General features: G+C 44.2%; 1 protein-coding gene across 5 annotated transcripts in view; it reads right to left on the bottom strand.

Annotated features, from left to right (window-relative positions):
* Positions 1-3,293: 3,293 nt before the first annotated feature.
* Positions 3,294-25,596, bottom strand: part of ADAM11 (ADAM metallopeptidase domain 11) — an 85,406-nt gene continuing 63,103 nt past the window's right edge. For 3 of the 5 annotated variants that reach the window (XM_029572918.1, XM_029572917.1, XM_029572921.1), the window contains exons 20-26: positions 24,704-24,767; positions 23,017-23,116; positions 22,299-22,418; positions 21,226-21,394; positions 13,487-13,601; positions 7,209-7,226; positions 3,294-4,041 (exon numbers count right to left, since the gene is read on the bottom strand). In XM_029572918.1, coding sequence (XP_029428778.1) covers positions 3,872-4,041; positions 7,209-7,226; positions 13,487-13,601; positions 21,226-21,394; positions 22,299-22,418; positions 23,017-23,116; positions 24,704-24,767 — 756 coding nt within the window. In that variant the 3' untranslated portion in view covers positions 3,294-3,871. The other 2 variants (XM_029572919.1, XM_029572920.1) reach the window with 2 other exon arrangements.

The following is a 25,596-nucleotide window of genomic DNA, read 5'->3' as shown; positions in this document are numbered from 1 at the left end:
ACCTATGATTCAAATCAGTCCAGGAAATGTAAAACAATCCAGAAACCTAAGACCTCCAAATTTAAAATAAGCTGTGCTAAAAATGACAAAAAAGGACCCAACAAAGACCTAGGTTTAATACATTATGAATGGTAAAAGTGTAGAACCTACTGTTTTCTGCTCACCCCTTCCCCTTCACACCATAATCAAAATGCTCTTTATGCTTCTCTTATTTTTGATAATGCCAGTTTTTGCTTATTCTGTTGTGACCTGAGGAAGAGAGTAATAGCTTCCCGCCGTTAGTTAAGAAATTTATTCAGTTCAATAAAAAAGGTATCACACTTTTTTTTGTTTATCTTTGTTTCTGTGCATAGTTGTTGGCAGATCTATAACCTCTTTGGCCCATTCAATTGCACCTGCCTACGCTGTTCTGCCTTTCAGCTTCCTTTTCCCTGACCACCACCTTCTGTGGAAAATGTACAAGCTTGAGGCCAGCAGGAGGTTGCTCTTTGTCCTTTTTTGCTGTTAACTGAAGCGGGGTAGCCAGTTCATCCTGCTAGCCAGGCCAGGCACGCTTTTGGTATGGGACAACACCTGCTATGCAAAACTTTTTATCAAATATTTAATGAGTCAAGGTACCAAACACTAAACAAAACTAAAACTCTATTATTGTTTCACAAGCAAATATTTCAAATTTGCAATCTTTTTTGGGGGGGTCTACTTCAAATCTTTGCCTTTTCTAGGGTGTAAACTTTTTACGATGTAACTTTCAGGCTCCTGAAGATTAAGGGTCTGCTTCTGAGCTGATTTGTTTACAGCTCTAATGCTTTGCTTTGAGTTTACAAAGTTATAGAAATTCAGTGTTTAAAAAAAAGCCTTTTTTGTTGATTAATGACATTTCTTATGTGATAAACCAACAAAAATTAATATAATATTAAAACCAAAAAAATAACCCTGCTGAATATTTGTCAGTCAATGGTGTGGTCAGTATATTTGTAGTTCAAAAAATATAACTGAAAAATTGGGTTCCCTGTATGTACCAGGATCAGACCAGACAGTAGGTTGTGTCTCCCTTCCAGCAGATGGAGTCAGAGAAAAGCTTGAAGAGCGCCCTCTGCGTGCCTTCAGTATTTCTCTGACTCCAGCAGATGAAGGTTGCAAAACAGGCGGTTCCCCATTTTAGCTACAACAGGATAGAAGTTTAGATTTCTCTCTTTCATTCCTTCTTAAATTCTTTCAATGTCTGGATGGATCAAGTTTAAAAAAAAAAAAAAAAGGGTTTCTGGCTTCTCAGTCACTTCCAAACTTGCAGGCAGAATTGGGAGCAGATATTACCTGGCATTTTTCAGAGTAGATTTGGTAAGTTTTTGTACTTTTTCCTTCTCAGGCTTCTCTGACTTCCAGGGGGGTGAATGTTGGTGGTCCAACCTCTCCCCCCCTCACGACGGCCTGTGTCCTGAGACGCCGCCTTCCTCGGGGCAGCGCTAGCAGAGAGACAACATTCCTCTGCTTTTGTAAAAAGCCAAGTTGTCGTTTTCTGAGCGGAGGTTCTCTTACCCACTCCTGTCAGGCTCCGAGGGTGTTTCTAATTTATTACAAGACTTTCCCTTCCCCCATGCCGTGTTCAGCACGATGTGCTGCCTGCGGAGAGCCCGGGACGCGGCTCTCCCGCGAAGGCATTTGTTTGAGGTGCATCCCCAGCGGGGAGGGTCCCTCGAAGCCGGCTAGACATTCAGCTTTGCACTCCCAGGCGCGACTCTTGCGGCCTGGCTTTTGAGAGGCGCAGGTTGAGGAGACGGGGCTACCCGTAGGATGTTATTTTGACCCTCCTGAAGGCTAGGAAGACTTCCACTTCCACCTCCTACGTGCGGGTGTGGAAAGTCTTTGAGGCCTGGTGTGAATCCACAGGTGTATCTCCACGTCACGCTTCAGTAGTCCAGATACTTTCCTTCTTACAGTGAGGCCTGGAGAAGGGGTTGGCATACAATTCCCTGAGAGTTTAGGTGGCAGCCCTTGGTTCCCTCGTCCTTCACCTGGATGGAGCTCCTCTTTCGTCCCATCCTGATAAAGTCTGGTTTCTAAAGGAGTTTGGATTCTAGGTGGTCCTCCTTTTGAGCCGCTGAGAAGAGCTACCCTTAAAGACCTCACTCTGAAGACAGTTTTTCTGGTGTCCATCTGGTCTGTCCGCCGGATCTGAGCTTCAAGCTTTGTCGTGCAGGGAGCCTTCCCTCTGTTTCACAGATTTGGGAGTATCCTTGAGGTGGTCTCGGCCTTTCAATTGAATCAATTGGTGGAACTACTATCCTTCCCTGACGAGGATACCAGAGAACTTAGATGACTCGATGTCAAGCGCGTCCTAATTCGATATCTGGAGGTTACGAATGAATTCCGCCTATCGGACCATCTTTGTCCTGTGGAGCGGACCCAAAAGGGAAACAAGGCTTCTAAATCCACAATTGCTCGCTAATTAAAGGAAGCAATCTCTTCAGCGTAGATTGGGGCTGGTCGGCCACCTCCAGAGGGCATCAAGGCTCATTCGCTCCATGCTCAAGCAGCTTCCTGGGCAGAAAGCCAGGCCGTCTCACCGCAGGAAATATGCAGAGTAGCTACCTGGCAATCGTTGCACACCTTTGCACGTCACTATTGCTTAAATCTCCAATCACCGGGTTTTGGCTCCTTTGGCGCTCAGGTCATTCGAGCAGGACTATCCGGGGTCCACCCTACGTAGGGAAGCTTTGGTACATCCCACTGTCTGGACTGATCCAGGTACGTACAGGGAAAAGAAAATTATTCCTTACCTGCTAATTTTCATTCCTGTAGTACCTCGGATCAGTCCAGACACCCACCCTAACAGTAGATATGGGTTTTGGGATCGTCTACACAGTACCTTTGAATATCAGCTCGCATGATTAACAGTATGAGGACTGTTCGTGTATTGCCAATGGTTCCTTTTGCAAGTTTGTTCTCACTACAGTTTTTAATCAAAACATTCTTGTACATAGTTACAGTTTGAGGTTGGTTTACTTGATCCATTCAATGGTTTCTTCTTACTTTGATATACTCAATACTGAAGGGACGCAGAGGGCGCTCCAGGCTATAAGAGAGCACCCTTCAAGCTTTTTTCTGACTCCATCTGCTGGAAGGGAGACACAACCTACTGCCTGGACTGATCTGCGGTACTACAGGAATGAATATTAGCAGGTAAGGAATAATTTTCTTATGCCTGGAGGCTTAAGTTTAATATCTCTTGTATTTTGGCTATGTGGTTGTTTTCTTTAAATATATCCTTGGTGTGGCAGAGAAGGACATTGAAGTAGTAGCCAGTTCCTTTAATCAAATTCCGTCTCCATCAGCATCACCCACCACAGCAGCTACATTGATTGATTTATTTTATTTATACATATACTTTTCCAATAAAAAGATACAGATTTTTTAATTTAGCTTTGAATTTTCTTAGTTGGGCTGTATTAAGAGGGTACGAGGAAAGGAGTTAAAACAGAGTAAGAAGAAATGATTTTTTTTTTTCATGATTTAGTTCAAAAGATATAAATGCCCAAGGGCTGCACCAGTAGCTGGGCCTGGCAGGTGGAGCGAGATCTGCAAGTCAGTCTTCCTCGGTGCCAGAGGTGCGAGGCGCATAGCAAGACATTGTGAAGGGAGGAGCGTCGTAGAAAAGGGCCAGCATTTCCAGGTTTTCCCAGAAAGCAAGAGTCCAGCACTCCGTGAGCCCCCCGGCAGGGAATCAATGTGAAGTCTGTATCATAGTGCAAGTTACTGAGACAGGAAGCATACCCCAGTGCCCCCAACCCCCCCCCCATCAGTCCTGGGGGGCGATCTAGCCAGATACTGTTCCAGAGTTCACTGAAATTCCTATACCCCCCCCCCAAAAAAATCATCTCTGTGGAAAAGATGCAGGCTTATAAAGCACCGGAAGACTTGGTTTAATTCGTATCTTGTCATTTGCTTTTTTTTTGTAGTTATTTTTCTTGCAGTCAGTTAAGCATTTTCTGAGCCTGAATGAGCAATCCAAAGAAGAGGCGACACAATTATCCCCCTCCAGACCTGAAAGAGACAGAATGGTGAGCGATTTTAGCACCTGCCTGCACAAGAAGACAAAGAGAAACGTACCTAGAGGGGAGAGGAGAGGAGAAAGAGATAGAGCATACACAGATCTCTTCATCTATGCTGAATTATTCTACTGCCCTACATTTCTTTAAACTATTTAAACACTTTCCTGGCAGCAATGCTGGTACAAATGTGTAACAAATGATGGGAGTCACTTACTAAGGTTTTTCTCCCATTCTGTGTCTATGGAAAAATGCTTGGTAAATTAAGCTCTATACACTGTGCATGTCATAACTATTGCCGACCGCCATCCACTATAACATTATAGCTTGGACCCACTGTAGTTGGTGTCATGGGTTAGCCCAGGATTGCTGAGAGAAGCTGACAAGTAACTTGAGTGATCAGTGGTATGAGGAGGTCGAGTCCGATTCTCTGGTCAGGTGGGAATGCTGAAAAGACTGCGTGCACAGCTCCTGGGGGCGAGGGAGTCCCTATTACTGCCCAATGGTGCCATCTAGTGGCCAAACTTAGGGCCTATGATTATGAAAGAAGATTGCATGCCTCTCTCACTCCCCGGGAATGAATGTTGCTGCAATAATTAGAATAGATGAGTTGGGAGAAGGCTATAAAATAAGGGAAAAATACCATGGAGTTTAAAGGCTCAGGATGCCAGAGTTCTGAATCTGCTGAAAGCTCAAAATGGAAGAGCGCCAGGCCAAAAAAAAACAAATTTAAATGTCTAGTTCATACATAAAAGGGGAAATTTTAAAAGCCAGCTGGATTTACGTGTGCAGGGGACTTGCGCGCCGGCGTGCCTATGTTGCATAGGCCGCCGGCGCGCGCAAAGCCCCGGGATGCGTGTAAGTCTCGGGGCTTTGCTTGGGGGGCGTGTCGGGGTGGCGCAGCATTCGGGGTCATTCTGTGGGCGGGGCCGTGGGTGTGGCACCGGCCCAGGGGTGTTGTATTAGAGCTTCCAGGTGTGAGAACCCTGTTACCAGGACACCTAGGCCGTGGAGCTTGATGCTCTGGGCAGGAAGGTCTTCCAGGGCACTATGCTGGTGGCCAACATTGCCGCCTACCAGCTATACATGTAACCGTAACTTCTGGAAACGAGTCCAGGACTTCGCAGAGGGCTTGCCTCAATAACAGCAAGAAGCCCTCTTGGCCATTATCCTGCTGGGTCTGGAAGCTGGAAAGCATGAGGTGCGTTCCATCTATGACATCTTTGAGACAGCATCCTGCATAGCCGCGGTGGGCATTGGGGCCCAGAGAATGGCCTGGCTCAGCAGCGGGCGCTATAGAGCCAGTCCCTCACCCCAACAGGGCCAAGGGTTTTAGTCAAAGTACTTCCTCATTCTGAAAAGGACTGGCGACTTGTGCCCCATCCTCAACCTCAGGGCGTTGAACAAATTTCTCACGACAGAAAAATTCAAGATGGTCTCTCTGGGTATGCTGATTCCCCTCCTCAAGAGAGAGGACTGACTTTGCTCCCTTGACCTCAAGGAAGCTTATTCTCACATAGCCTTTTCCTCGACCACAGAAGTATCTCCGTTTTGTGGTGGGGAATGCCCACTACCAGTACAGGGTGCTGCCTTTTGGGTTGGCCTCAGCCCCCCCCCCCCCCCCCCCCCCATGTCTTCACCAAATGTCTGGTGGTGGTGGTGGCGGCGGCGGCCTACCTCAGACATCGAGCGGTACATGTTTTCCCGTACCTGGACAACTGGTTGGTCAAAAGCAAATCCCACACGGGAGCCTTGCGCGCACTAGCCCTGACTGTGCAGATGCTTCAAACCTTGGGTTTGTTATCAACTACCCCAAGTCTCACCTCCACCTGCTGTCCTAGAACATCTGCTACAGGTAAGCAACTGCGCTTTCTCTCCACACATTCGCATCTCACTATTGTCTGGATAAGGATGGCCAACGTGACAGAAGGTTCGGCCAGTTTGTCCTTCGGATTCTCTTTGAGTGTAGAACCCAACTCTCACTGCCTAGGGCCCATTGTTTGGATTCATACACTCTCCCCCTCTGTTACCAATAGCACTGTTGTTATTGTGCCCATTGGCACTTGGTTGGTGCCTGTTGGTCCCCTTTTGTGTTGGGGAGCAGCCTGTAGCTAGGGATTAACCCATGTGTGAGGACTGCCATCCTGCTTCTCCTTGGAGAAAGCAGAGTTGCTTACCTGTAACAGGTGTTCTCCAAGGACAGCAGGATGTTAGTCCTCACAAAACCTGCCTGCCACCCCGCAAAGTTGGGTTTCTCTCTAATTTTATTTTTAATCGTAATTCTATGTTACAAGACTGAAGAGGGACTCTGTGTGGACGTATGGTATAGGGGCATGCTGGGCATGCTTGGTATGCCAAGCCAAAGTTCTGAAAACTTTGACAGACATTTTCTGTGCATGGCTCCATTTGATGATGTCACTCATGTGTGAGGACTAACATCCACCTGTCCTCGGAGAACACCTGTTACAGGTAAGCAACTCTGCTATGAAGGATGCCCAGGCCAAAGAGCTACCCATTAACCCACCTCCCACTCTAGCAGAGGGTCTTGGTCTTAGGCATGACAGGGCCAAACAGGTCTACATTCAGTTACAGTCTGGAACGCCCCTACTTATCCGGTTAAAATATAGCCTGCTAAGTGCCCAAGTATTCCTTTGGCTGGATAATGTCTAAGTTGTCTGTCTAAATGCTTCTGAATATGGACCTCTGTGAACCTTTTTGTATTTTTTTACAATTCAGTGGTTAGAGATGTGCTGTTTAACTTCCTTTTCTAACTACTCCCATTTTTTTTAAACCAATAAACTACTGTTTTTAATGCATTTTACTACTATTCTTAGCTTAATTTTCTTTTTAACACAGATTATCTTTTTTACTACTGTGGGCTCTGCATTTAACTTTACCTTTGATGTAATAAGTAACAATTTAACACAGTAAAAAAAAAACTCAGCTAATTTTTAGCACAGAATTTTACCGTGGATCTTGTGATCTGAACTGACCACCACTGGACCCTCGGCCTGATGATTGTAATTACATATCCCCTCCCCCAGCCCTGAGAGGCTTTATAAATCTAACATGAGAAAAGCTGCATGGTGCAAGGAGATGGAGATGGGCATTAGACAGATGAAAAGGAGCTGTTAAACCGCCCCCTAGTAAGCTTGGCCATACCTTCCTCGTCGGATATTTCTTTCCAAGGCAAGCATTGAAAGGAGGGAATAAAAAGAAAAAGATAGTTAGGCTCTGCTGTAATTCCAAGCAAAATACAATCTTTGCCCCTGTTAACCAAAGCCAGGCTCTGCCTTCAGTCTTTCACCCTCCTCCACCCTGTCCAATACCTTTTTTTTTTTCCCTGCTCAGGATACACTTTGAACAGTGGCTGTATCTCCTAGACTTGATGTTGCAAATAGAAGCATTGCCCTTATACAGCTGTTCAACTTGCACAAAACCAAAATAAAAGGGTGCCAGCAGAATCTTGAGAGCATATGGCCCGGCCAGTATGTGATACGGAGAGGACATGGCAGGGGCAGGACTGGGAATTTCCCTCCCTCCTGGAGCTCCTTTGATAAAGTACCAAAGAGCCTAACTCCCAGGTCAGAGAAGGGACGGACACTCTGTTTTCAATAAACCCCCATTAGTACTTTGCAGCTGTAGGTATGCAGACCTCATGGCACTGCCTTCAGTTCTGACCTGTGAAAAAAAGCAGCCCAGCTCCGCATCATAATCCGGAGTTAGGATGCTATAAAGTGCAACAGCGGGGCAAATGTTCTATTTTATTGTAGCAGGTCTACTATTTTATTTTAATTGCAGATAAAGCACACCCATTCAGTTTTGTTCTGGAGTTCTTGGTTCACAAGCTTTAGGGAGGACAGTAGTGTTTAAACCACACCTAAGGCCACTTCTTGGATTCTATTTTTGACTTCAAAAGCTCAAAAGGAAATGGGGTTTTTTTCCCCTGATCTCGCTTCATTGAAATTCAAATCCTTACACGATTCGAAATCAGGACTTTGACCTAGGTTCCAGTCCCACCACGGACCGCAAGCATGTGGCATTCATCAAGCTCCTTAATCTACTTCTGCTAAAATCTGAGGTTGCACACTCACCAGAGGCAGGACCTTGCAAGTGTGATCTATTCAGCAATCCAGAAAAACGTATTATAAATCCACCCCCAAAATTCCTAAAACTGAATTTCCCCTCACTTGAATGTTGGGTTTGCTTATGAGCTTGCTTCACCAGGCAGAGGCTGTTACAGTGATACCGATCTTTGACACATGCAGATTTCTTCACTCATGCAGGGTGGAGGAGGAGAGAGGCTGAGAAAAACAGTTCATGCAGTCGCCATTGACTGGAGCCCATTTGCAGCAAGCACTACCTTAACCCAGTGTCTGAAGTAGAGAGCAAAGCATGTGACTAATTCTCTGGATCCTGTAGGTTTTAAACCCCACTCTCAAAGATGGAAACCTATCCATGTTCAATATTTTTTGGTAACTGTTGACAGTACATTCAGTATTTGGATGTGTGGGTCTATAGCAGGTGTCGGCAAGTAGTAGATTCTGTCCTCTCACTGAAGTCAATGCAAGTGAACCAATGTCTTATCTTTTATTGTAGCTGCTGAAGTTCATCCTATACTGGGAGGTGGAAACAAACAGCTCTCTAATACTACACCCTTACTTGCAAACAGTGCAAGCAGAGCTGTATCCATGTTTGACATCACAAGAGTTCTCACTCACAAGATGGCTCTTCAGGCATTGTTTCTGCTAAGTAGGGCTGGTTCTGTACTTGCAGTCACTCGTTTGTGGAACTCTTTCCTTTTCTACTCATGTCCCCTCTCCTACCCTCTGGGGTGACAGCCTGCAACTGGAGTTGCTGCCACTCTCTCTTTTTCTAACTGCAGCTGCTGCAACAGCTCACCCTTTAAAGGGAATACTTCCTCTGCTGTAAACCCCCACCATTAGCACAATCCAGCCACTTGTAAAGAGATCTAACAAATCACAGGTCACAAAATATGTCCCAATGATGGGGATGAGGGTTGGGTTGGGATAGGGGAGTTGGTTTGGGCACATTTGACACTGATATAACTGTTGATCTGGAGGTGCTGTCCTGTGTTTCTCGCCATACATTTGGGCATGATGAGGTTGATATTCAAAAGCCATTTAGACGGATAACTGAAACGTTATCCGTGTAAATGGCAAAACTGGCATAGTAAGAGACTTATCTGGCTAGAATTTAACCGGATAAGTCAGGAGCGGGTGGTGGGAGGCATTTAGGGGGAAAGCAGAGTTACCCACATAAATTAAACGCCTAACTCCAATATTCAGAATTAGCCAGTTAACTTATGTGGCTAACTGCTTGTGCAGCTGACCTGTCCTAAAGTTAGCCTGATAAACATATCCAGCTACCTTTAAGATAGCCATGTATATTCACCTCTGAATATACCCTGCTAGATAGCCAGATAAGTTTAGCCCCCTAAATAACCAAGCCATTTAGCGGCTGAACATTGCCCCCATTGTATAATATTTTCACTAGCTGCTTCAAAGGAGTTTCTTTAAAAATAAATAGTCTATTGAGGCTCATGCCATAGGCTGGCAGGCAGAATATGGGCATGGCATACAGCGACTATCAAAAGTCTACACCCTCTTGAACATTTCATTGTCAGTGCAGTAGGCTTATGGCCTTTAAATGAAGAGTTATTTTCCCCCACTTATCAATACACCATACCCCACTCCTTTTAGGGCCTAAAATGTAAATATACATATCCAAAAAACAAAACTGAAATCCAATAATGGGATATGCCTCCTCTCCCAAGTCAATATTTGGTGGAAGCAACTTTAATACCAATTATAGCTGTGAATCAGTTGGGCTAGGTCTTCACCAACTTTGCACACCTGATGTGTCAATATTAGACCATTCTTCAGAAAACTCTTCACCTCTGCCAGTTCCTTGGGTTGCATTGACAGACAGCAATCTTCAAGTCATGCCACAGATTTTTGATTGAATTGAGGTTAGGACTCTGACTAGGCCATTCCAGAACATTTACCTGGCTGTTGCTTAGCCATTGTCATGTAACTTTGGTTGTGTGCTTTGGGTCATCATGTTGAAAGGTGAACGTCTATACTAGTTTCAGCTTTCTTGCAGAGGGTAGGAGGTTTTCCTCAAGGACTTTTCTATACTTTTTTTCCATTCATTGTCCCTTATTCATTGTTATAAAATCTATGCCCGCGTGTAGGTTTGAATATCTGGCCCAGAGGGTCTAATGAAAGTGAAAAAGGAAGAAAATTGACCAATCTGATAAATCATAGGCATTGGATGATGTTAATATTGTGGCAGAAGTAATGGTGTTAGACTGAACCATAGGTCATCTAATGGTGTTGTGACTATGGACAGAGGTAAGAGTCTTTTGCTCGACTACACAGGACAAACAGTGTAATTGATATTGGACAAATTTGATGGGCACTGGTTAACAACAATAATCAGAAGCTTGAAAGAAAATGGCCTACCCTGCAGTGAGTAATGTTGCAGAAATTCGATGAGGAAAGTATAAACACCCTATATAAAACATGGGACTGACTCTTGTTAAACAGCCCTCTAAGCAATACTGCTGAACTCCTTGGAGCAGCCGTGTCAGAAAATGACCCCTCATTGTTTCATGCTATCTGGGTGTGGTTCGAGGAAGGAGGTCCACTCTATATATTTTTGTGTGTTCCTATTTTAAGATCACAATACCCAAGAAGAATTTCATACTTCAAAACTCAACCAGAGTTTTAAAAAAAATTGGACCAATTGAACTTTTTTTTATGTTGCAGAATTAATGATCCAAAAGATGGGAGTTTGAGGGGAACCACCCAAATCAGTGAAATCCCAAATTTGATCAGCCTATGCATCACTGTCAGTCTGAACCACTTGTGGCAGGTAATTCAGCACATGATTCCAAACAGCTGCTCCCAACGGAGCGCCTTACAAAGGGCAGAAAAAGCACAGTGAATTAATCAAATGCTAAGGCTCCTGACCTGCTAAACTTCCGATAATCTTACACAGTACTGAGATAGAAAGACAGAAGGAGGCATTTTGGAACTGAATTTTTAGTGGGACAACACCATAGCCTCCAGCTTTTCATGTTAGGTGGGTCTTTCTGGGTGGAAAACTGGAGTGCGGGAGGAGCAGGCATGGAACTGGATAAGGAGGAGTGAAATATGTTCTGGTTGGCTAGAGAGAGAGGTTGCAGCAGTGAAAAAAACCTATTCTGAAACCTTTCACGTTAGTGTGAAACTCTTGAGGCCATGCAGCACTTGGGTCTTGCACTAGTGAAATTAGTGCTGGAATTCAGCTGTAAGCACAATAATTATATCGCTGGGGCATAAGCAGTATCTGTGCTACTTTTGGTTATGGTTCATTTATTCTTTTGCTTTGGCATACAAAGGATACGGACTAGAATCCGCTTAAGCTCATTTCTCAGTCTGTTTTGGAACCCAGGAGCCTCTCAGGAAGCTCTAGTATTTAGGTCCACCATCAGAAGAACCCAACTTAACATTTCTCACTGGTGTGTTGGGATCCTTGGTATGGAATGAAGTCTAGCAGTCCACAGGTTCCCCTAATTCACAGGGAAGGCCAACTCCAAGTCTCAAGAACCACAGACAGGTCTGGTTTTCAGGATATCCACAGTGAATATGCACAAGATATGTTTGCATGCAGGGGAGGCAATGCATCTCATGCATATTCATTATGGACATCCTAAAAACCAGCCCTGCTTGTAGCTATTGAGGACTAGAGTTGGCTCACTCCCTAATATTGATAATCATGACTCTTCCCACCTCACCCCCATTTCTTACCAGTGAAAGATTTGGTACATTGAAACCCGCCTTTTATCCATATCTGAGATACGGACTAATAGCTGGACCTAAGAGTTTGATTGTGCTTACAGTGAAGTTCCCCCACGTTCTCTGATCACGCGGGATACAGAAGATTCCCGAGTATGGAAGCAAGAAAGCAGTCAGGAGAAGGCATGCGCTTTTTGCTTACTTAAATCCCCATCCAGTCCCCCCCAGGACAATGGCAGCCACAAGAACAGCACCAGCAATGGCACCTATAATGATATTGGTGCCACTGGGACCTGTGACAAAGGAGGATAAGGGAGAACAAAATCACAAGAAGGCACATGGATAGAGGTGCACCACAACCGATCCACAGTTACTCAGAGAAAGGCAACAAGGAAGAAAACACAGGGTTTGGCCTAGCTTCGCAAATCAGTCTTAAAGAAAAAGCTTGGTTTTCACGTATTACTTCTGGTTTTGTAGTGGGAGGGGGGTTGGCCCCCGCAGTTTGCTTTAACTACTCCTCCTACTCTGTTCTCATCAAATTTAGCCTCATGAAGTAGCTGCAAGAGAAACACAAGTGAGAGAAAAACAGAAAAGAGAGAAAGAGAAGGTTGAATGTGCACAGTGGTGTTGACATGGAAACCCTGCAAATTTTAACATAAAAGATATAAATTCACCGGGATAAACTCCCCTCCCCCCCCCCCTTTTTTTTTCTTTTTAGCTCTTGGTTATGAAGTAGAAGTTGGCTTGTTCTAGTTTTATAACTAAGGTCAGGGGGCATTCTTGAGTTTATAGTTTTGTTTGTTCACTGGAAAACACAAGCCTGTGCAAATCGTAGGTGTACTGGGATGGGCTCCAATTCAAATTGGCCACATAGGTTATTCTTGTGTGGTGGGCACTATCTGTACTGACTTTCTAGTAGGACTTAAATGAACCTTGCGTGTACAGAACTGGAGCATCCTTCATGGCATGGACATAAGAGTTCACTCAACCAGCTTGCAGCAAGGGCAAAAGACAGCTTAGCTTTTTCTGGTTTTCCATGCTTATACAGCATCTACCATTGCCCTCTTTTACTATCTAATGATGTGCCATCGTGATTTGTACTAAATGCACGGGCATGAGCACAGAATCAGGATTGTTGTGTCATGGATGACATAATGTACTATACTGAGCTGAAATGACAAGAGGATAGTGGCACCTATCAATTATTGAGGCATGAGCTTTCAAGGATAGGGTCCATTTCGTCAGATGTATGATGTAAGGTGCCACCCACCTCTTGACATTTTTACTACACCAGACTAACACAGCTATCCTGCTGAATATCTATAGTGAGCTGATTATGGCAATGTAAACTTGCTGCAAACCAAGTTATATGAAAGCAGCATTGATGTTTTTTTTTATCAAACACCTGTAACATTTTCTTCCTGCCCTTATAAGTTGTTCTAATATCCCAGGCGCTTTTAATATTCTTAAATATCAACTATGGCTCTATTATCCTGATAGGCAACAAAGAGCTGGGAGTCTTGGGATTATTCATTCTGTAAATGAGTTTTAACTGTTCAGTTTCTGTTTTTAACTCTGCTTTACAAAACTGAGCCACTTTAATTTTTCCCTTGTAACAAAGGCAGATAGACGAACCCTTGTATTTCTCGATCTCTCTGGTGGGGTTCGGTTGTGGCAGGGGGTCATAGACGCTGCAGTCCTTTCCCGTCCAATCAGAATAGCAGATACATTTCCCCTCGTTGCTGCAGACCTGCCATGAATCATTAACAGTGGAAAAGGGGAGGGGAGATAAGGAGGGTATTAAATGCAGGCTGATGACATTATTCATTTCTACTGTATAAAGATGTTTTGTCAATTGAAGTTGACCATTTTCTGACATCTCTAAATGGTCATTGGGTATTCTCATAAATATGCTAACTCGTTTCTTCTATACACACATCCCCACCAAGAATTTGCTTCTACAGCATTCCCAGTTTCTGCTGATCAGGGCTTTTCGCAGGTGGTTTGCATGGCAGCGTGGTGAGCTATCACAGAGCCACTGGTTTCCGTGACACTTTTATTTCCTCTAAAATCAAATTCCTGTGCCCTCAGGCAGGCCAATCCACGCCAGTGGGTTATGCACGCCTACCAGCAGATGGAGACGGAGTAAAACTGACTTGCTGAAGTCACTGACATATAGCCCTGCCCCAACATCAGCAGGCCAATATCCTCCGTCTCCAGCAGATGGTGGATATGCATCTCCCTTGTGAAGCTTGCTTGTAGTAGAAAAAAAAAACAGAGAAAGAAGATAAAAGATTAGGAGACAAATTTTAATGCAGAGCTTGAGCTCCTGAGGAGACGCCTGTTGGTGCTGCGTCAGTTGAGCGCTTTAAGCCTGGAAGCCTAACTAGGCTGGAAGAGGGCGAGGGAGTGCTTGGTGGTAAAGGCCTGTACCCTCTTCCCCCACAGCCGGAGACCTGATTGTGCTCTCAGCCAGGAGGGCTGAGCTCAGGAAAAAAAGAGGAGGGAAGTTTAGGCCCTTTATCTCCTTACTGGGTCCTTCTTTCACTTGACATTTCCCTTTGTGTTTTCTTTTTTCCCTGTCACTTCTCTGGGGAGTTACTGGAGAGTGGAGGCGGCATGAGGCAGCGGTTTGAGCTACGTAAAGCCAAGTTAAAGAAGAATAAATGGCGCCGGGGTCAAAAAAGTCTAAGCACCTTGCTATTTGTACGGCTTGCTATATAAGGACAATTCAGCCATTGCTTTCTCTGCGCCTGTGTCAGCACTGTTTAGATGCCCAAGAAGATTTGCCTACTTTAGATTTTTCAGACATTGGGATCCCTCCCTCGGCCAATGGTGGATCTGGAAGGGAAAGGCACAGGAGGCAACAAGGTGGACAATTACTCTCCTCCCTTATTACCGATGGCAGAGACATCCCCGGTGGAGGGGTTGGAAAGTGCATGTTTGGGCTTATTGGCCCTGGAAGGGACCCATCCTCCTCCTGGATGGAATTTTTCCAGTGCTTGCAGCCTTTTCTGCGGAGTGAAGTAACCCGTTAAGAAGGGGGTTGCATTCTCAGGCCTCCTGCTTGCCATCCACTTCGGGTAAGCGCTGCAGGGAGGCTGCCTCTGGAGACGTTCAGGTGTATGTGGATCATGACATGTCGGACTTGGCTTTCTTACCTCTGGAAGAGGGAGAAATTATTTGGAGCCACATCATACTCTCCTCTGATTTTTTTTTTTCACAAAGATAAGGTGCTGAGTCTGCTGACTCAGACCCTGAAGACACTTGGAGTGGACAAGGTTAATGCTATGGGCTTAGAAAAGAAAGATCCCACATTGGTCACTTTACTCAAAAGATCTTGTTTCTTTCCCCTCCTGGAGCCAATTCAATTGATCTTGAGTGCAATGCCCCATACAAGTTGTAAAAGGGGGGGGGGTGGCACTTTGGTGAGTTTGTATCCCTTGAATCCAAAGGAGGGGCAGCTCTAAAGGATGCTCAGGATACGAGGATTGAGGCCATTTTTAAACAGGCTTTTGAGGCCATGGCAATGAATTTGCAAATTGCTTCTTGCTGCCGCCTGATGGCTTGGGCTGGTTTGTATCATTCTCAGGAGACACATGGAGCAGGATCAGATGGTGGGTCAGAGATGGAACAGGGCACCACATTTTTAACTGATGCGGCTTTGACTTGGTAAAGATGGCCACTAAGAGAGGTGGCTTCCATAATAGCAGCTAGGCGCCAGTTGTGGCTGTGAAACTGGTAGGCAGACACTCTTTCCAAGTCCAATCTCACAAGGTTTCCCTTTAAGGGTGCTCGCTTATTTGGAAGTGAATTGGAGAAGATGGCAAATAGATGATACAAATCCAAGATTCCTCGATTGCCAGAGGACAGGAAAGAGGCATCATGTTATTTTGGGGCAAAAGGCCACTCCAGGGATTCCCATCTGTTTAAAAAATCTCATCCCTTCAGAAGATCTCCTTTCGGCTTAAGAAGCCTCATAAGGACATAGGCTCCGGGACTGGAGTATCTTAATCTTTGAAATGAAAGTGTGGGGGATCACCTACTGAATCAGGAGATAGGCGGTCAACTATCTAACTTTTATCAAAGGTGGGCCCAGATTACAACGGACCAGTGGGACCTGGTGGTGGAAAGGGATGGTTATGCTCTAGAGTTACTCTGAATTCCTTTGGATGCATTTATGGTCTCTCCCTCTCTCCCCGCAACTCTCTATTAAGGAAAGTTACAGTGAAGACTATGTTAAGAAGGCTGATACATATGAAGAACATAATTCCAGTTCCCAGATCACAAGAAAATACAGGGCGCTATTCCATTTCTTTTGTCATTCCCAAGAAGGAAGAGGGGTCCTTTCAACCCATCCTGGAACTGAAAGGAGTCAATCGGCATTTGCATGTGACTCACTTCAGGATGGAAACTCTGCACTCCGTAATTCCGGCAGTACAAAAAGAGGAAGTTCTCACATCTCTCGATCTAATGGAGATCTATTTGCATAGTCCCATTCAACAGGACATAATTTCCTACGTTTCGCCATTCTGGGACGACATTACCCAATTTCAGGCCCTGCCCTTTGGCTCGCTACTGTGCCCATAATCTTCTCAAAGGTCATGGTGGTGGTAGCAGCATCTCTACACAAGAAGGGCATTCTGGTCCATCCATATCTGGCCGACTATTGATTTGTGCCAAGAGTGCGGAAGAGAGTCATTTGGCATCTTGCAAGGTGATTTCCTTGCTTCATGAATTAGGCTGGGTGGTGAACTTAGCCAAGAGCAGTTTACAGCCATCTCAAACCCTAGAGTACCTCAGCATATAATTTGATATGGACTGGGGCAGAGTGTTGCTGCCAGAGAGTTGCATTCAGAAATTAGTTGCTCAAGTGCAGGCCTTGGATCTATGCATCAACAGACCTCGTTCTCTCTGTCCAGAAATCATCAACAATCTTGGATCTATGGCAGCTACATTGGAAGTAGTTTCCTGGGCGAAGGTGCTCATGTGGCTCCTTCAGTGCGCATTGTTCTCCCAGTGGAATTCATAGTTGCAGGAGTGCACAGTCAGACTCCATTTGCCACTGGAAGTGAGCGTTCAGCTGCAGTGGTGGTTTCAAGTGGGTCATCTCAGGAAGGGGGGACTCTTGGAGATATCGTAATGATTGGTTCTCATGACAGATGTGAGACTTCTGGGTTGGAGGCTCACTGTCAAGAGTTGGTGGCACAAAGTCGGTGGAATGCCGAGGAGCGGCAGTAGTCAATCATTTGGAAAGTTTGCAGATCGATTGACATACTTGCAGTTCCCAGAACAGCTGAAAGCTTGAGTAATAAGGATGTCATCGGTCAATGCCATGACTGTAGCCTATATCAATCATCAGGGTGGAACCAGAAGCCATCAGGTATCTGTGGAGGTAGATGCGCTCATGGTGTGGGCAGCGCAACATCTTCAGGACAAATCCGCCTCCCACATTGCTGGGAAGGCCAGTATATGAGCCGATTTTCTCAGCAGACAGGTCTTGGACCTAGGAGAGTGAGAGCTGGCAATCGAGGCCTTTCAACTCTACTGCAGCGTTGGAGTCAGCCATGCCTGGATTTGATGGTGAGCACCAACAACATGAAGATACCTCAGTTCTTCAGTCGCAGAAGAGATCCAAGAGCACTGGGAATTGATGCTGTCATTCAGGTGTGGCCGCGGAGCAGGATGGTATATGCTTTTCTGCTTGGCCGATGATCAGCAGGGCAATTCGGAAGATTGTGAGTCAGACCGAGACAGTATTTTGATAGCTCCGGATTGGCCCTGAAGGCCATTGTATGCCGATCTTCAGAGACTACTGGTGGACAGTCCTCTCAGACTGCCACTCAGAAAGGATCTCTTCCATCAGGGGCCAATATTGCATGACAATATAGGTCTGTTTTTTCTTACAGTTTGACCCTTGAAAGGGCTCAGTTGCTGAAGTGTGGTTATTCTTTGGCAATGATTTCCATTTTTGCTTTGGGTCAGGAAGTTTTCTACATTTCTAGCTTATATTAGGGTTTGGAAAGTATTTGAGAGCTGGTGTGGAGTGTGAGGTTCTCACCCACTTAAAGTTGAAGTTCCACTGATATCAGAATTATTGCAGGAAGGTTTGGTTAAAGACTTGGCCTTAAACATTCTGAAGGTGCAGGTAGTAGCTCTCGTTTGCTGTAGGGGGCCGGTCAATGGTAGACCCTTGTCTTCCCATCCAGATGTGTCCAGATTCTTAAAGGGAGTCAAACATCTCCATCCTTCTTTGCAGGTACTGGTGCCTCTTTGGGATCTTAATCTCATATTGCATTTTTTGGCGGGTTATTTATTTATTTATTTAAAAGCTTTTCTATACTGCCTATACAAGATATTGCAGATCTGGGCAGTTTGCAAATAAAATCATTCATAATCCATATTAACAAGTAAAACAATGCGGTAGACATAAAACAAAATTAAAAGATAAATTAAAAAAGGGAAACAAACATTACATTACGTTAATTGAAATAGAAAGAAATATTTTCGTGTTTATGGGTCAGGAAAAGCAAGTGAATATAGGTAGGTTTTAACAGTTTTTATGAAATCTTCTTTAGTTGTGAGTAGTCGAATGGGGTTAGGCAATGAGTTCCAGAGTATGGGGCCCGCTATGGAGAAGGTGCGTTTCGAGTTAAGTCTAACCTGGCTGTTTGGATATTTGGTACCTGTAAGTAGTTTTTATCAATCGAACGAAATGGCGTGGAGGCTGGTAAAAGCGTAAAGAAGAACACAACCAAATAGATGAAGCATTAAGTATTAAATTATGAATAATGGTTAGAGTCTTATATTGGATACATTGACGGATTGGTAGCCAATGGAGTTGTTTGAAAACAGGAGCGATATATTCTCTGCGAAGAGTGTTGGTAAGTAATTGAGTGGAACAATTTTGGATTAATTGAAGTGGATGTAGAGTGCAGTCAGGGAGACCTAGATAGAGTGAGTTACAGTGGTCTAAACTGATTAGAATTAGGGCTTGAAGTAGGGAGCGAAAGTTATTTGAGTAGAGGAGTGATTTTAATTTTTTTAATAGATGAATTTTGTAAAAAGAGGTTTTTGTTACAGATGAAATATTGGTAGACATGGATAAGTTGGAATCTAAAGTAACACCTAGATTATGGGCCTGTCTGGATATGGGAATGGAACAGTTTTCAATTTTGAGTTCTGAAGGGGGGGGGCACACGTGGAATTAGGAATGGTTGATAGGTAAATTATTTCTGTTTTAGCAGCGTTAAGTGTGAGTCGGTTATGAGATAACGATGTATTTATTGTTTTTAGGTACAGGGAAGCTAGTGACAAAGTTTTATTCCAGGATGTGTTGTATGATAAGATAAATTGTATGTCGTCGGCGTATATTTTGAAGTTTGTTGAGACCAGACAGAAGGTGGCAGAGAGGTAACATATATGTTGAATAGGATGGCAGGTAGTGCCTAACCTTGAGGGACACCTAAATCTGTGTAATACCAGTTTGAATTTTAGGGCCCAGAATTGACTTTCTGTGGCCTATGGGATAGAAATGACTTAAACCATTGAAGAACTGTACTTTAATGCCAATGTTTTGGAGATTAGAGCAAATGATGTTGTGATCTAAGGTGTCAAAAGCTGCAGAAATGTCAAGAAATATTAGGATATAGTCTATATTGGAATTGAAACCATGGATTATGGAATCAAAAGATGAAAGTAAGAGTGATTCAGTACTGTGCCCTTTACGAAATCCATGTTGGCTTGGATGAGGTATGATCTTTTCGTCGATGTAGCTACTTAGTTGATGAAGTACTACTGATTCAATTATTTTTGCCAATGTAGTTAGAGAAGCAACTGTTTGGAAGTTAGATAGGTCAGTGGGCGGGACCTATATTTTTGCCCTGCATGCTCTCTCCTTGTGGTTGCTTACCTTGAAAATGTTTTTTCTGGTGGCAATCTGTTCGGCATGGTGGATTTCTGAGCTACAGGTTTTCTTGCCATAAGCCATTTCTGTGAATGACTCTGTGGGCAATGAAGCTCAGGACTGTACCTTCCTTTTTACCGAAAGTGATTTTGGAGTTTCATTTAAATTAATTTCCTTACCCAGTCTGGACAGGGATAGAGATGAGCATGATTATCGTCTGTTGCATGCCTTGGATGTCAAGTGGCATCTGGTGCAGTACTTGAAGGTTACTTGCTCCTCAAGGAAGACTGATTGTCTGTGTTCCATGGTGGAGGTATACAAGGGGATCTAGCGACATGGGCAATGATGGCCCGTTAAGTGAAGAAAGACATCACGGCTGCCTAAGTGGATGCGGATGTACCATTACCTAGACAGGTCAAGGTGCATTCCACTAGAGCTCAGGCAGTCTCGAAGACGGGGATTCAATTGTTGTCTCCTTTCGAGATTTGCCAGGTCACGATGTGGTCATCCTTACGTACCTTCTCCGGGCATTACTATTTGGACATTAAGGCTCAGAAGGGTGTGACTTTTGTGCATGCAGTGTTGATGGGACCGCAGAAAGCCTTCCACCTTTTTCAGGTGTAGCTTTGGTACATCTCAGTGGTGTGGGCTGGTCTGCCTGAGTGCAGAGGAAGGAAAAATTACTACTTATCTGATAATTTTCTTTCCTCTAAGGAAGGCAGGCCAAGCCACAACCTACCCTGGGCTGACTACTTGCTTTTAATTCATCCTTTATATGCGGACAATGCAAGGTGTTTCTTTTGACTCATTTGAAGGACTGGTAAGTGAAATAACCAGCCCCCTAAGATGTTAAATTTTTTGAAGAGTTCAGTGTTTCCCAGTTGTTTGGGAGCATGAGTGGCTGACAGTTAATAGTCATGTTTAAGAATAATCAGTTTGTCCATGGTTTGACTTTTCTAGAGATACTGGCAGGCTGACATCAGGGGAAGGCTGTGTGTCAGTGACATCAGCGAGTCAGTTTTACTCCATCTCCATCTGCTGGTATGTGCATAAACCACTGGTGTAGTTTGGCCTGTCTTCCTTAGAGAAAAGGAAATTGTCAGGTAATTAGTAATTTCTCCTTATGCAAAAGCCTTCTGGCCTTTCCTGTGTTTGCTGTGGGTTGTTATGACCTTTGATTGGCTAGACTTAAGAATTAGCCATAGCTAATGATGACGTATACAGTTTGGGAGACCATGTAGAACCCTTAATGAGGTGTTATGCCTGGGAGGTTAATGCGTCTTGTTAGTTATTTTAGGATTTATCACCTGACTTTCCATTTTTTTGTTGTCAAGGTGGGGAATAGCTTAAAGTAGCACACATGCAGAGCTTCAGTGATTCCAAACCCTAATTACTTGTATGTTAGCCCTTCCCAAAATTCTGCTCCATCCACATTTCCATAACATGATCTCTACCCTATGGAACCTACACCATGATTGTAGCAGGTTCTTCCATCCCAGCTGCTTGGGCAGGAGCTGAAGTTAAAGGCGCTCACTGGTAGGCATTTGTGATCCAGACACATCATATTGGGTCCACAAGGTGTACCATCATCTACATAACCAAGGTTGGAGCCATCTACTAATATCACTTGGCCTCCCCTGAGAAAAGAGAAAGGTGGCAGGGGTAGAGAAATAACAGAATGAGAAAGAGAGTGAAGCTGTTCTGTTGCTGATAGCCCAATGGTTAATGTCCCAAAAACCAACAAGATCTAATCCAAGAAAAGTTTAAAGCATCAACCTTGCAAAGCAATCCAGTAGCATAAGAACACGGTCTTGCTCTATACCCAGGGAAGAGGAAACTAGCCAGGTACTATTCTTTGATTTAACCAACTTCCTAAGACTCAAGACACCCAGGATATTTTGGTCCCCTTTGTCCCTGCTTCTCCCCCCCCCCCCCCCCCCGTCCCATTCCTCTTAAGATGGGTTTCCGGCATCAGCTGTGATATATCCAGATGAAGGCAGCTATGCTGTGACTGAAAAGGATGAAAAGCAAGTGAGGACATCTTATAACACCTCCTATTATGGAAAGGGAGTTATTAGAAATTCCATCCTCCAGTAGGTGTTGGGAACCACAGGCACCGTTTCACCTGAGTCCCCACTCTGTTTCTAGAAACTGACAGGTAAAGGCTTTTAGACTCATCTCATCCGCCCATATTCCCTATCGACTGTAATTTAATAAGCCCTATTTTATTTCTAGCTTTACTCTTATTTTCAAATCATAAAGGATCTTCCATCCTTGATCCATACTATGTGTATTCCAGGATGTTTTTTTTAATCACATTTTTTCTGTGCATCTACCATTCCTTTCTGTGAAGGAATATTGCCTTTCATGTGTCTCATTCCCTTCTGGTTTCATATCCTATCTCCCTGCCCTACTAATAGCACACTCTTTTTTAATGCATGCCCCTCTCTTAGTTTCAATGCCTAATTTGCTACAGCTCTAGAGAAGCAACCAGCACCTGCCCTATTAAGCAGATACAGATGTAACACAGGGTTACCGTACCTGCAGTCCACATATTTGCTTTGGTGGTAGAAAGTCATGCTGGTTATTTCTCCACTAAGGTCACCGATCTTTGGCGCACCTGTGATATTCGAGCACAGGAGGTAACCACACAAGACATCTCTGAAACATAGCAGGAAGTGACAGAAGGTATATAAACCAGACTGCATGTACAAAAATGTAAAAAAAAAGAAATGGAAATACCTACAGAAGACTCAACCAGCAACAGGCATTTTTGCTTTCACTTTCCAGTCCCTACTCTGCTTTAAACACACAATATTTTCTGCAAGCAAAGTTTGCACCAAGAAAGAGTCATAAACAAAAATATCAAATTTAATTTTACAACAAAATACCAGTGTTGACAACATTATCTCTGAGAGCCACAACCTTGCTCTGCTAAAGCCAAGTTGTCCATGGCTACCCAGAGGTTAATAAGGCCATTTGCAATGGTTATAACAACATGCAGGTACAGCTTGCATGCGTGTGGCTGGCTAGATGAAGGCCACAAGCCATTTTAGTCCTCAAACCAATCATTGACTCTCTTTATAACTGCATGGAATTGGCAACATTTGGCAGCCCACTCCCTTGGTTCACGGACTCCTCCTCCCCCCCCCTTATCACCACCTCCCTTGCCGTGTTATGAACCCTTCGCTGGTGGGAAGGCAGATCTGCTTGGCTAGTGTTAGGCTGCAAGAGACAGGTCATGCTCACGCTCACTCACTGTTTATTGCACTGGACCCAGTTCTGCGCCTCTTTGCCACAGTTCCCTTTCTCTGTTCCCTCAATGTTCAGCTTCTCATAGCAAAACCTGTCGGCTGAGGCTGGCGAAACAAATCGAAAAGGAGAATGAAAGTCAGCATCAAAGCTGTTGGACGAAAGTGTATTTATTTTCAACTCTGCATACCAACCATAGAGCCATGATAGGGAAACAAAGGTGGCTGAATCCAAAGGGCCAAAGTTTTGATGCTGACTAACTCTGACGTGTTGGAGGGTTAATCCAGTACACTCCCAAGTTAATGTAGATCTAAGATTTCATCCTATTGCACATTCTGTGTTGCTGGTATTTTTCCAGTCCTTTTCTGTGCTTTTTTTTTTTTTGAAGGGAGGTTAGGTCCTTTTGCTTTAATGGGCTCTCAGCTCGATTGGCACTTGCCCTTACTGGGCAAAGAAGCCATGCAAGCCCTGTGATGCTGGTCCTCGTACAGTTTTTTCTCCTCCTATTTATTTCAGCCATTGCAAAACTAATCAATCCCCCAGCTGAGAGGGGCAAAGTAATTCCCTCCAGAACCTACCACCAGTGTGCCCTTGGTGTTGCTTTTGCATGATAGCTGAGATACCCGCTCTTCTGGGGGCTATGAACACTGCTTCCACTGGGTGGGCGAATCAAATACAAGTCTCCCAGGCAACCGAGAAACCCTCATTTCATGCTTTTCTGGAAGGTTTCACATTTAGTCACTGCTGGAGTTTTGTATATGATGGAATCACAGAAGTTATCCAGATTTCCAGAAAAATCAATGGCTTTCCAACACAGCTCTTTATGACTTAGAAGGCTTGTATCTCAGGAAAGCCTTAGGTTAGTGTGTCATAAGGCTCTATAAAGTGAACACCCACACAGCCACAGTGGTACAGCTACACAAGTGTGCACGCTTTATAATAAATCTGCTTAAAACCTGCTTTTCAAATAAAGAAAAGATCAGCTAGCTTTCAATTGCCAACATCTGCTTTACAAGAGTGGCAGGGCACGATCCCCGCAGAGATAAGCCACACACCAATCACAAAGTATCAGCCGGCATCTTCCCACTACTCCCAAGCTCAAATACCTCTCAGGATTACTTTTCCTACCTCCTGCCACCTGTGTGGCTTCCATGCTAGCTGCCACTTCGCTACATGTATTCAATCACCTTGTTTCCAGGATCTGCAGCTGCACCTTATAGATCATTTGCTGGAATAGTGCAGTCCCCACTCAGGAAGGATTCAATTACATACTTCAGTGTTTATTAATAAAACAGCACTGCTCCACCAGCTATCTTAACTCAGTGATGGCTCTCCTTTAAATACTTGATATCAGATGAACCTCAGTCCTGCTTGGCAGCACCCCTGCTCATCCAGTACACAGACATACATTCACAGCTCGGCTGGTGTATTCTTGGTCAGACCCAGAATTGTAGCTAAATGACCACATGCTCCTTTGCTATTGTAACGTAATCCACTAATCAAAGGAGTACCAATTCAGTAGCAGCTGCCAATCGCAGCCTAATGCACCTTGGTTTGATAGTTTGAGTGAAAGTTTGTATTCCAAAAGGCAGGTAATAAATCCAAGTAATAAATATCTAAACTGGGTGTGCACCAGGACTATCCATGTGTTCTGACAGCAGCTGTGCCTTAGAATGCAGAAGGAGTGCACTTACTATGTCCCCACAATGCATTGCACTGTCTGTCCCTGGTTTTACATCTTCCACCATAACAGCGGCCCTGAGGAATGAGAAACAACTGGGAATGATGTCTATATTCAGAACCCCAGAAAGAGAATACACACACATCATGCCCCCGCTCACCCCCCCCCAATGTCTTCGTCTGGATCATCGTCGTTATTTATGGCACACTTTTATAGCCGGCGAGATCAAAGCACGTTACAATCAGAAATTCAATTACATTATGGAATCTTACATATAAGTAGTGGAAAGTTATACCATACAGCATGGCAAAAAGGAGCTGATAATACAGGGACTAACAATTGTACAAAGTATAACACGCAATAAACACGAGTCATTGAACAATGAACAAGAGCTAAGGGGGAGCAGAGAAAGAGTTGTGCAGGGTATATCAAATAACTACCAATAATAATAATAATAATAATAATAAATAGCTGATAATCAGAGTACAGCAGACAGGGAGACAAGGTTTAAATCAGGAGAGATTAAGGTGGGAGGGCATGGAAAGTGGGAGTGATCAGGCAGGATGCGAAATTGTTGGTTTGCTCCAAAAGCTTGGGAAAGTTACTGTGAGGCAGGCCTGGGTAGTAGAACAAAGGGTGCGGGTGGCCACGCATGGAGTTAGAGATTAGTTTAGATAGGTGGGCACCAGGCCATGGACGTTTTTATAAGCTAGAGTCGGAAGTTTGAATTTAGTGCATGGTAGTATACTCCTATCACTATACTCTTCCCCAACACACAAGGGATTTTTACCCATAAAGATTCGATTGTGCATTTAGTCTCATGCAGGATCTTTATCCCGTTGGACTCTGACATCCTGGACATGATTTATTTATTTATTTATTTAAATCTTTTTCTATACTGTCGTT

Source organism: Rhinatrema bivittatum, chromosome 12, assembly GCF_901001135.1.
Source record: "Rhinatrema bivittatum chromosome 12, aRhiBiv1.1, whole genome shotgun sequence".
NCBI lineage: Eukaryota > Metazoa > Chordata > Amphibia > Gymnophiona > Rhinatrematidae > Rhinatrema > Rhinatrema bivittatum.
The sequence above is the reverse complement of the archived record's forward strand: the minus strand, read 5'-3'. Positions and strand labels throughout refer to the sequence as shown.